General features: G+C 43.1%; 1 protein-coding gene across 1 annotated transcript in view; it reads left to right on the forward strand.

The window, feature by feature from the left end:
• Positions 1 to 2577, forward strand: part of FNDC3B (fibronectin type III domain containing 3B) — a 145967-nt gene extending 143390 nt beyond the window's left edge. Inside the window, exon 25 of the mRNA XM_062498916.1 lies at positions 2266 to 2577. Within this exon, the coding sequence (XP_062354900.1) occupies positions 2266 to 2577 (312 nt within the window). The remainder of the gene's footprint in view (positions 1 to 2265) is intronic.
• Positions 2578 to 12390: the final 9813 nt, after the last annotated feature.

The raw sequence follows: 12390 nt of genomic DNA on the forward strand, positions 1-12390 counted from the left end.
GTGTTTTGAAATGGAATTATTAATTACAGGGGTATTATAGAATTAATTACGGAAAGCAAATCTTGCTAACAGCTGTTTTGTGAGGGCTTTGAGTTGCCCTGACTCAGAATCTAAAGAAATGGGAGTTAGGTGGAAGAATCCTGACTCAGTCTTGTGGGGACAGCACAGTTGCCCACAACAGGTGGGCATAAGAAATGGAATTGCCCTTGGAGAACAGAGTGGCAGAGGTGTTCTTGGTATGAGGGCTGCTCTGCAAACAGATGTTTGAACCCTCACATCTCTCTGTGGGCTGCTACTGCACTTCCAGTGTTCTTTTCCCTGCAGTTACTGGAACCCAGTGACACTCCTCCTTGGCATTGGGAAGGCAAAGACAAGAAGAAAGGCAGCAGTGCGTGGTTGTGGCCAGTCACAGGGGTTTATGGGATGAATTTGTTGTAGTCCTGTCACTAGAGGGAATTTCCTGCAAATGCTGAGCAGTACTTGAGCAAGGCAACACTTATTTAAATGTTGTTTCTTTGTCTGTGCCTCAGGTCCAAGAAACATGAGCCAGTTAGAGGACTTGTGCTTAGTCTGGAAGCCCAGACACTCACCATCATTCAAAGTGCATTTGGAAGACCTGTGAGAGCTGACAAGGAAAGGAGAAGACAAATGAAAGAAGCACTTTAATCTTTTTGTCACAGATCTTCTCAAAAATTCAGCAACCGACTGTTTAACCAAGGGATGAGTCTCAGGGGCAAGCAGGGCAGGAAAGCTGGGAAGCTGAGCTCTTTAAGTGGTCTTTACCTGAGCAGGTTTCTTCCCTTTCCTTCTCATTTCTTACTCCAGAGTAACACACAGGAAATCCTCTATGGGCTTGGGACTAGTTTCTCACTCGCTCCCCTTTTCTAAAATGAGTTCTTGCCTCTGGGAAGACAGAGATGCTCTCAACCTTCTGCTCCCACAGCAAAGAGAAGGAAAATGGTAAATGAGCAGAGGAAGAAGCATCTGAAGTTCAGTATGGTTTTTTTTTTTTTTTTTCCCCAGCAGACACAGGCACTCTGTGGCACTTTTTTCGTTTCATGAAATACCAGTCTCAACAACATCCATTATATAAATTATTTGTTTTCAGAGTTTGTAAATGCTTCCAGTGGGTTTTTTCCATTTAAGGCACAAAATTGTCTCAGATACTCAGTTTTTTCTCTTTATTCTGATACAGTGACTTGTGCTCTGAGTTATGTGGTACCTACATTTGATTAACATAAATATGTGATGGGTTTGGATTAGTAAACAGCCAAATATAATACAATCAAGAAGAAATTTTTCATACCTTAATAATACTTTATTATTTCCACAGTTCTGAAAGTGCACTTTCTGGCAAGATTCCTGTTTCTTGAGAAAAATGTGTGGGGAAAATACATTAAAATGACATTTGTAAGCAATTTTATGACTGCACATGGAATGACTTGCAATAACCTCATTTGCAGGATTTCTTCCTTTTAGGGCCAGACAGGGCAATTATGTCCTAGACATGTTTTGGGCAAAGAGTCACACTTTCAGAGTGCAGAGATAGGTTTCTAGCACTTATCACACCCACAAAAGATTAGTGTGTGTTGTCATTGCTGCAGAGTGATGTGTTGTCTGTCCCTATGTGCACTGTGTTGGGACTTGTTGAGAAGTTCTCTGCCTGCCTCTGTTTTTTCAAAACCTGCATTGACCCACGAGTTCCTTCCTTTGAGAAGTGTTCCCTTAGAGATGAGACTTGATGCCTGGAGAGGCTACCAAGAACAGAGGCTAGACAGAGGATCAAGTAGATATTTATTAAAGGCCTTCAAAGGATACACCTTGGGCAGAGCAAAGGCCTCATAGAGGATGAGATGACAATGGCCACAAGTTTTTCAGACAGATATAAGTTTGATCTGTTTGCATATCAGGGGTTAATTGTACAAATACAAGTTGAGGTGATTGAAGTCACATTTCCCCAGTTTGTTCCCCCAGTTCATTTTTGTTTATACTTTCGGGTCCTGAGTCTGCAATGATGACCTTTGTTGTCAGGCTTGGGAGGATTGTTTTGTCAGACCAAAATGTGGAGAGAGCTTACTAACGCTCTGTGTGGAGTTCGGAGCGATACACTAACACAGTACAGGATCTGAAAAAACACAAAATCTAAAATCTCAAAGCACCAGGCTGAACTCGCGCGGCGAAATCCCCGCCAAACCTCGCGTCGTCGTGCTGCGCGAAGCGGCTGGGAGGTCGTGTCTAACCGGGCTCCCCGCTTTCTTTCCAAAGGTGTACAAGGGAGAAGAAACCACATTCCACATCTCAGGCCTTCAGGTGAACACAGACTATCGGTTCCGCGTGTGCGCCTGCCGCCGGTGCGGGGACACGTGCCAGGAGCTCAGCGGTCCCTTCAGCCCCTCGGCGGCGTTCGCGCTGCAGCGCAGTGCCCTGGTGCTGGCGGGCGAGCCGGGCGGCGCCCACGACCCCAAGGCCAAGCCCATGGTGCCCACGGATGAACAGTTCGCTGCCCTCATCGTGCTCGGCTTCGCCAGCCTCTCCATCATCTTCGCCTGCATCCTACAGTACTTCTTTATGAAGTAGACGGTTCAACCGGAGTTGGAAATACAGGTTTAACTAATGCTACGCATTATAATCCACACATTTATTCAGATATTCCTCCTCCTTCTTTCCCCTCCCCCACTTTTTTTTTTTTTCCCTCTTCTTTTGGAAATTCTTCGTTCTACCGTGCGTTTTATATACTGCTCTTGTTTTTACAGTTCTAGCTTGAAGAAAGATAAATCAGTGTTTTGATGCACCTTTTTGAAATTCAGAACTAGGAAGTGGTCAAACTGGAGAAACAAGCAAACCAGATGCCAAAAGCGAGATTTCTTTGTTTTTCCTTCACAATTTCGAAATTGTCACCAATTTGCCTTTTCCATGTTGTTTTGGGTTTTTTCACTGAAGTTCATGCAGTCTCTTACGTTATCTTACTATTTAGAAAATTTTAATCATGAGTCACTTTTTTTGTCTCTTCGTTTTCCTTCTAAACATTAGTCACAAGTGTGTGTAGTGGTAAGACTAGAATACAGTGTTAGTCAAGTACCAGTTTTTCCTTGAACAGTATTAGCAATGTTGGCTACAAATTATTCACTACATTTGCCCCAATTTTTCAAGATAAAACCAATGTTGCTATTTTAGCTGTTTAATGCATTTAAATTGGAACAGCATCCAGCAGTTGAAAAACTTTTTTAGTTGCCTGTTATTTTTACAAACACTATAAACTGCCTGTATAAGAAATCAAATAACCAAACTGCATATAAATTACGAAGCATTATAGATTTTTTTTTTACCATTTTGATTCCTAGCAGTAATTTTAAGTAAGAGGGCATTGTGCAATAGTTAGTAATTCCCATGTTCAGCTATTTAAAAGCTGCTTTAACTTCTCTGTTTGTCACTGTATATAACTATTCCTAATCTAATACTAGATATTATTCTATTATGTTAAGCCTGATTTATATGATTCGAGCTGGTGACAGCTTACTGCCTCTACTGAATTAGGTGAGATTTACACTCAATGGAAGCAAACTTTACTGTCAGTTGAACTTTTTTTAATTTTTTTTTAATTTTTTTTTTTTTTTTTTGGAGGGGTATCTATTTTATGAAACTTTCTTGGAGGTGTCAGTAATCATATCTGTTCATTTTAAATACCTTGAAAGGGTGTCTATGCTGTTCTTACCACGGGGCTGATTGAAATAACTTGGTACCTGGCAAACCTGAGAGGAGAGTCCTGCAGAGGGATGGTCCCTGCTCTGGTGGCAGTGTCCCCCTCCTGCCTGCCCCCTTCCCAGACACACTTTAATCCATGGAGACACTAGATTTTTAACTCTTGAGTCATGGGGTTATTTATATTAAGTCAACATTGTGCAAGTACCTCAGGGACATAAATGAGCTGGAGGTGCAAATAGATTCCAAAAGGGTGCAACAGACACAGTGTATTTCCCTGCCTCTTGTTTTTGTATATTTTTGCTACTTGATTTTGCTTTTGTCCTAGCTTTTTTTGTGCTCTGTCTCCATCGTCTAAGAATCAGTGTCCTGTACTAGCATAATATTCCCTTAACCAAAGTAATGGGGAAAAAAACAACATTATTTTTGTTTTTAGGTTTATTTATACTATATACTGCATACAGTACTTTAAATACCAATTACAGTGCAATCTTTTTATTTATTGTAAAAAAATAAAAAATAAAAAGTGTACTTATGTACTAATCTAATCCCCCTCTCCACCCTCCCCATAGCATGTTACATTTGGTCTGTTTTATACTGTTGTACTTTAGGTCAACTTTTTACCTGGCAGCATTCCTAGTATTATTAATCTTCTTGCATTTTCTTGTGTTTTTGAAGATGGGAGCATCTAGTACATTAAATGCCAAAAAAAACCCATTATCAGTGATTCAAACGTTTACATGTATCCAAAAACAAAATCATCTCTGGAAAGAAAGTGCTAAGATAAATGAATTATTCTGTGTGCCTCTCTAGATGTAGCAAATATTAGAAATGTTCTGTATTTTGTTATTGACTATAATTAGTTTGATTTAGCCTTGCAAACTAATGGCATTGAGGTAAATATATATATTTTTTTGTTTTTTTGCCAAAGTCATGGCTTGTCAAATTTATTTACATCTTATTTAAATTTATTTGTGATATGAAACTCTGTGACCTTGCATCTGTATTTTGTGAGCAAAGAGTATACAGCTGTTTTCATTGGAGGGGAGAAGAGTGTATTTTTTAAAACAATGAAAAGACCGCTAGTTTGGAAAAACCCAGAAATTTGAATAGAGTCCCTTTTTTTATTTTTTGGTATATTGTTTGAGCAGTGCTGCTATGAAATCTGAGCTTGACACCTTTTTTTTTTTTTTTCCTAAGAAAAACTGCTTTAATAAAAGAAAGGAAAAAACCCAATATGCTCTAGATGAGCAATTTTGAAAGTTTGAAATACAAGTGCCACTAAAAGCAGTGAGCAGAAGTGGAGGGGAGAGCAATCAGTCACACTCAAAGTATCTCTGGCACTGCTGATTTGTTGGGTCCTTGTAGCCACACCAGCCAGAGCCCCCAGTCCAAGGCTGAGGTTTGGGGAGATCGTGCTGGAGCAGCTGGGACAGGCCCAGTGAATTTGGCATTTTCAGTCTGTGTCTCCTGCCGCAGTGATCTGATTGTCACTCGAGTGTCAATGGCAAAAACCTCCAATGCCACAGCCTTCTGTTCTGAGGGATGTTGTCCCTGACCCACCACTGCTGATGCCTTGACCCTTCCCAAACCTCCTGGTGCCCCTGGTCCAGCAGTGGCAGGTGTTGGATCCAACCCCAGGGAGCTCTGCTCTCACAGAAATCACCACCAACCACAAAGGTAGAATGAAACACTAAGTATTTAATACCCCTAAGGAAGGAGAGAGATGTTTTTTATATTGTTCTGCCTTTTTCTTTATGAACTTGAAGTGTTTTCTAATCCTGTTTGTTGGCTCCAGTAGCTCAGTATTCCGTGTCACGATTGAGAAGTGCCCTAATTGAATGTGTATGAACCTTATCCTTGCACAGTTCTTTAAATTGAAAAAGATAAATAAAATGTTTTTACCTCACTATGGGAACATACATTCCAAGCTTTTCAACTTTAAAAAAAATAATCAGAAGTTTTCTTGTATTGTAAATTTTAGACTATTTCATATGCATTATATTAAAACTGCCATATCAATTTTAATGTATAGATTTTGCAAATACTACACTATGTATGTAAGACTTAACTGTATCTGTAGTGTATATGTAATATATTTATGCCCAATAAATGTTTTAATTCTTTCTGGTTTAATTCTTTATTTTAACTGAACACAGTCCTTTGGGTCCATATGTCCCCTTCTGGCAGGTCAGTGCTGTTGTGCATCCTGGAGCAAGGGTGGGAGCCCTGAATTTACCTCAGGATGTTTCTGGTTTGTAATTGGAATGATTTTTGTGGTTTTGTGGAGAGTAAGTTTATAGTGATAATCTGAATGTGAGTTGTTCTAATCACTTTTAAATAGTTTGCACGAAAAATTAAGGATTTATAGTTATAGAAACATACCTAGGTTTGCTCTCTCCTAGTAATTAAATACTTGAAATACTTAAGCTTTTAACTTACTAATTATGTGCAATGAATTCAATTCCTCATCATGATGGATTAATCTAGTATATATATACATGTTTCTTGTCAAACACATTCATGTTAATTTTTTAATGTTTTTCCTCAAGTCACTGCATAAATACAACAATTGATTTGTTTGCTTTTTTAATTACTGCAGTTTCCAACATGAGTGGGGTTTTCCTAGGGGAACACAGTAACTCTTTTTCACTTGGCTGCTCAGCTCTTTTATTTGAGCAGTGCTTGTTAAGACAATCTCTTTAACAAAAATTTTAAAATATGTCTGTAAAATAGTACTCTTTGGCATCTGAGGAGATCTTTTCTCTTCATTGGTCCCTTGTTTATTGCCAGGGGTGTCTGCAGAGATGCTGGAAGGCAGTGAGAGCCCATGGGAGTGAAGCAGGATTTAAACATTTGGTGTTGGAGTTCTGAATGTTACCTTGTGCTGTTATCACACACAGGTTTTTGCAGAGGTGCTAGGTGCCTTTCCCACACCCATACTGTGCAGAGCTGGGTAAGTAGCACTAAATTTACCATGGATTTTGTTTTTTGAGGAAGCACAGAGCAACTCTAACCGGGCTTGGGTGATGCTGTATTTACCAGCAGCTCTTTGCCTGCTGGCAGGAGAAGTATCAGCTTTGAAAAGTTCTGGAAGAGAGCAGAGGCTCGTGTTTTGGGTATTTCTGTGGCCTTAGCAGCAGCCTTTGGGGTGGTGCAGCCGAGGGCTGTGGCCCTGGCACATGTCCCAGTGTGAGCAGTGCCAGGTGTGCCCCAGCAGCGCGTGGTCCCCAGGCTGGCGCTGCCGTTTCTATGGCAGCGGCGATTCTCTCCTCTCAGTAATCACTGAGCTGCTCGAAAACCAATGCCTGGAATTTGTTTTGCTCCTCACTTCAGTCGCTCCTGCCAGCTCCCAGCACGTTTGGTGTGGTGCAGGAGAGCTGAGCCCCACTGGAAGGGGGGCCAGAGCCATGTGTGGCACGAGCTGGGCCACGAGCTCCCGCGACGAGTTGGGAAGAAAACAGGGTCTGCAGTGACATCAGTCCCTGTTGTTCATCCCCTGTGGAGCTTTTCTACAGGCTCGCCCGTGTCTCAGAATTTTAGGAGATGCTCAAATCCAGCGTGCTATTAAAAAAAAAAAAAAAAAACAAAAGCTGAAGGGGGGTGGGTCATAGTACCAGTGTTGTACCAGAGAACCAAGGCTCTCCTGCTTGTGTCTCCCATCTTGAAGCATAGCTGAAGTATTTAAAATCCCCCTGGAAATTAAATACTCGGGCTGGAAGCAGATGATCATTACAGCCCCTTCCAAGCAAATCCATTCTGTGATTCCATTCTGTGAATTGATGGCCTGTGGACATGGTATGATTCTTCTCTAGCATTAATGACATCTACATCAACAGGATGATTCTGTCAGACCTGTATTTCAACCAAAGGTGTTAGAGAAAAGAAAAAAATCTGTGTGGTAATATGAAGTATAAATTATATTTCCTCTGCAAATCTTTTTCTAGAATTATTGCAGAGTTCATGATGTATTGTTATTTACTGAAGTGGTGTAGAATTATATTATCTGTCCTTAACCTGGCCTGGACTAAAGATGCAAGTGTTACCTTTATTTTTCTTGGAGTGAGAACCACAGGTAAGTGGAGATGAATATGGACATTTTGTTTCACTCTTTTTATGGCTGAGCAGAAAAGCCAGCTGAGATCCCCTGAAAGGGCTGTTTTATTGGTACTACATTCTGAACAATTGCATCTATTTTTGCTCTTGACAATTGCTCTTACAATACCCAGATTCTTGGCTCAGTGAAATAAAAAGAAATTTCACAAGATGCTTTCAAACACAGTGGATTAGCCTGGGATCTGCTGTTACCTAACTGAATGTGCTGTTATTAGCTTGAGTAGTTACATTTACTGCACTAATTGGTGGCATAGATGGTCTTGCATGCAATCAAAGCTATTTTTAGGTCTCCTGACATGGTTAATAAATAACTGTTTGGGTCAGTGTGCTCAGTGGATGTCATTTCTTAGTAATTTTATTAGCTCATCTCTCTCACTTTTTGTCATGTGAAAGCTATTACTTTCTACAAATAAAATGGAGCAAACAGTAGGGATGCAAAAGTCTTCAGAGGATTAACTTGTGAATAGATTTGAGAAATTCACCCTAATCCAATGCAAATATTGTCTTTTTAAATTTATAGCTCAAATACTCTTTCTTTCCACAAGAAGCTTGTGAGCTGGTGGTGGTGTCCTGGGCTCAGAGGCTGTGGCAGCACTGATGATGTTGGTGTTCCCTGGCTGCACTCCGGGCAGGATGCACTTGGTCCCTGCCCAGCCATGGCTGCGGCTCATCAGGGTTTGCTGAGAAAATCAGGTCTTTGCACTCAGCAGGGCAAAAAATCCCCTGGGATGCTGCTGTGTGGAGTTTGTATTGTTGGCTGTAGCTCTGGACTGGTGATTGCTCTGGATCACGGCGCTGAAGCCGATGCTGCTCCTGTTCTGCCTTCTCTCCAGTGTGAGGGTTCAGAGTTCCTTGTGCTCATTATGGCTCTGTCCTGTCTTCTTTAAGGTGTCAGGTGATTGACTGCAGTGTTCTGAAACCAAAAGCATTCCATCTGTACAAACCTCTGATTATTCTCTGAATTCCCTGTCTGGGCAGTGATGGTGCAAACCCCTTTCCCTGGCTCACAAGAAGGAGTGTTGGATACAGATCTGGGCACAGCCTGTGGCAGTGCCACTGTTCTAGCTGTGTGGCAGAGTCCAGGCTCCACCAGTGTGGGAAATCAGGCATGAGCCCACAGCAAAGACTGAAAGGAAGCAGGTAAATACAAACCTCTCGTGGGTTTTGACACCACAGCTGGACTGAGGTGCCTTCCCTGTGAAGATGGTGTGGCCCTGGCACGTGTTGCCCAGGAAAGTTGTGGTGCCCCATCCCTGGAAGTGCTCATGACCAGGTTGGGTTAGGTTCTGAGCAACCTGAGATAGTGGTAGGTGTCCCTGCCCATGTCAGGATGTTGGGACTAGATGGTTTTTAAGGTTTCTTCCATCCCAAACCATCCCATCATTCTACATAGCAGCATTAGACCAGAGATCCTCAGGCATCCAAGGGATGAGCCCCACACCAGTGCTCTTCTCCTGGAGCCAGGGTACCAGCCAAGGCACACAGAACCCTTGTGCTGGCTGCCCACTTCCCTCCTCACAAACTAACAATAGTTCAGAGGGTTCAAAACTCCACATTCAATCAAAACTAACTCAGGTGATTGCACCTTTCACAGCCCCATGCTGGTCCCCCCCCAGCGTAGCACAGCAAATTTTAGAAAAATCAATCTCATTGTCTCTGCTTCATAAAAATACCAAGGTGCTATTGACTGGGCAGGATGTCTGCCTGTGCGTGGCTTCATTTTGGGAGGATTTGTAGTATGCATTGTTGCTGCCTTCTCTCAGACTGCCGTGCTAAAGCTGCTTAAATCCCTGTTCCTCAGAGCTCATCCTGCTGAGTCTCATTGCAGAGCAGGCTCGAGGTGTCACATTCCCTGCCTGCCCACCTTAATGAGCCATGATTTGCAGCACCAGGTCATTAGTGGAAGGAGACTGTGCAGGGAAGAACAATGTGGATAGAGGCTTGGAAATAGCCATGCCCTTTCTTTCTCACAGACAGTGCTGCAATCATGTGAAAATCAATCAGGACATGAGAAAAAAGCAAAGGATCTTTAGATCCAGTAGCATCAAAAATAGGGGCAAGTGCTGAGAGAACATCTCCTGAGCCCTCAGAGCAGTCTCTGAAGGGGAGAGTGGGGCACTTTAATTCTGAGAGCAATTTTGCCTTAGGGACTCACACACGTCACAAAACCATTATTTTGCTCCCAGTGAAAGAATCAGAGCAGGTGTGGAAAGCTATAAAACGCCTTTATCTGGAGAAACACAAAGTGGTTTATCTCTAAGTATGATGGGAGGAGCACCCTGTAGCTCTCAGAAAGGTGTATTTGTACACAGAAATGAGAGCTGGGAGTGGCAGCTGGGTATTGGGCGGTTTGGATGCTGATTTAGGAGTCAGTTCCTCCTCTCCTCCTGGGGGTTGCTTCCATCCTTTCGGGTGGTTTGCTGGGATGCTGCATAACACCTGCGGGGCTCTGCTCACACTGCGTTTCCCTCTCAGCCCACTCCTGCCAGCAGTGGGAGGGCTTGGCAGGGCATCAGAGATGGGATCCAGGTGACACTGCACATCAGTGTGCACCATGGGTTTGGAGGTGTTTGCCCTCCAAAATTGTGCAGCAGGGCCACCTTCTCTCACTGAGCAGAACTGGGTCAGTGTGTTTGCAGGTCTCAGAGAAAGGAGCACTCACCACCACCAGGTCAGTTCCAAGATGAAGCCTACGTGCTTTCTGATCTGATCCAGGTAATTGGGTTAGTGAGAGGCTCTGAATTTTGGTCTTAGGGGAGAAGTCATGGCATGCACCCATCCACAACTGAGGGCAAGAAGGGCCATAACACACAAGCACTGGAATTGCAAGGGAATGGAGACCTTTCTGCTGGGAAAAGCACTGAGGAAGCCTCTTAAAGACCCACAAAGTGTGTTTGTTACATGGGATAATGCTAATGTGCTATATTCTGTACTGGAATAACAACTGGACTAAAGCTTGACAATGAGTGACTGCAGAGACTTGTTAGCCTGCATTAATGCAAGATGAATTAAATTTTCCTTTTTTCCACTGTACTTGCATAATCACAATTTAGAGGTAAGAGGCAAATTCTAATCTAACACTTGTTTTTCTGCTTTTTTTCCTAACCAGCAACAGGCAGGGTTGCGGTTTCATGATCTGACAGAGCTGGCACAGCTGGACCCCATCATCTAACAACTGCTTTGGGCAAAAGTTTGGCCAGGGACCTGGGACATAAGGCCAAGGCCCTGTGGGTTTTACCTGTCTCTCACCAGAACTCGTGTTTCAGGGGGAAAAGCCATTGGCAAGCATGTCTGTGCGAAGAATTTGTTTTGCTCCTGCGAAGTTTATGCAGAGCTGGGAAGGATTCCAGGTGGTCCATCAAGGTGGTAATGGGGAAGGAGGTGGCTGAAGGGGGGTGTGTGTCACTGCCCTCTGTGAATGAGGGACTTGCCCAAAGGAGCAGAGATTTCCCAATGACACCACAGGAGCTTCCAGCTCTCCAGGTGCTGCTGGTATCACGCTGTGACTCAGCTGCCTGTGCCTGACAGCAAATGCTGTCAAACACTGCAAACTGCAGGGGCCCCGGGACATCCAGCTCCTGCAACTCATCTGCTGGCTCATCCTGAGGATTTTCTGGGAAGTTCCTGGGTGTGTGCAGGTTCAGGGTCTGGTGCAAGGACTTCTGTGTGGATACAAACCCTGCTGTAGTGTAGGGTCTGTAGGGTCACCATGGGCAGAGGGGATGCAGAGCCAGGGAAGCAGTACATGATGTCTCTGCAGTGTCAGCCAGAAGTTGCTTGTTTCCCAAATAAAGTTTTTCATGGGTTACTGTGCTGAGCACTCCGGCAGCCCAGCTCAGGAACATAAAACTGTTGCTGAGAGCTGCCAGACCCAGGAATGACACCTGGGCCCACACCCCATCACTCTGGAACAGTAGGGTTTGAGCAAGGGATTAAATGCCGAGGGATTTGACTTTGTTTTTGTAAAATAGAGCTGGTGCTTTTTACTGGGAGTTGTGAGGGTAAAATGTTATTGTGCTTCAAGCCAGGGATGAGGAGGGTGTTTCAGGATGTAACAGCAGGTACATCCCTGGGAGATGAGTTAGATTTTTTTGTTCCAAATTTGAATTTACTTCTCAAGATGTAATTTACCTCTTCAAGGCCAAGGGATTTTTGCCAAAGATACAAGCTCTATGGATGCCCATCCAGAAACATCCCCTGGGCTCAGAGCAGCAGCACCCTAAAACCAGCAGGTCTGTGACAGAGAGGGGATTTTCCTGGGTGTTTAGGTATCTAAAACCTGCTGATTTTAATAGGGCTTATGCAAATGTCATTTGATACAAACTTACATAACTGCTGAATCTCTGTCAATTCAAATTTTGACAGAAAGCGCAGATTTTTCAGTATATTTTATTTTTTGCAAGAAATACAATAGGACATGATTTTCTGCCTGTGCTGCATCCATCAAAGGTGCTTTTTTTAAATGAATGAAGCTTTCTGATAAAGTCCTTTTGACCTATTTCATCACCAATTTGCCTCACTGCCAGGAAAGAAAATACAGCCAAATGGTTCTTGTTTATTTGTGAAGATGTGATA

The sequence above is a fragment of the Cinclus cinclus genome, chromosome 10, assembly GCF_963662255.1.
Source record: "Cinclus cinclus chromosome 10, bCinCin1.1, whole genome shotgun sequence".
Taxonomy (NCBI): Eukaryota; Metazoa; Chordata; class Aves; order Passeriformes; family Cinclidae; genus Cinclus; species Cinclus cinclus.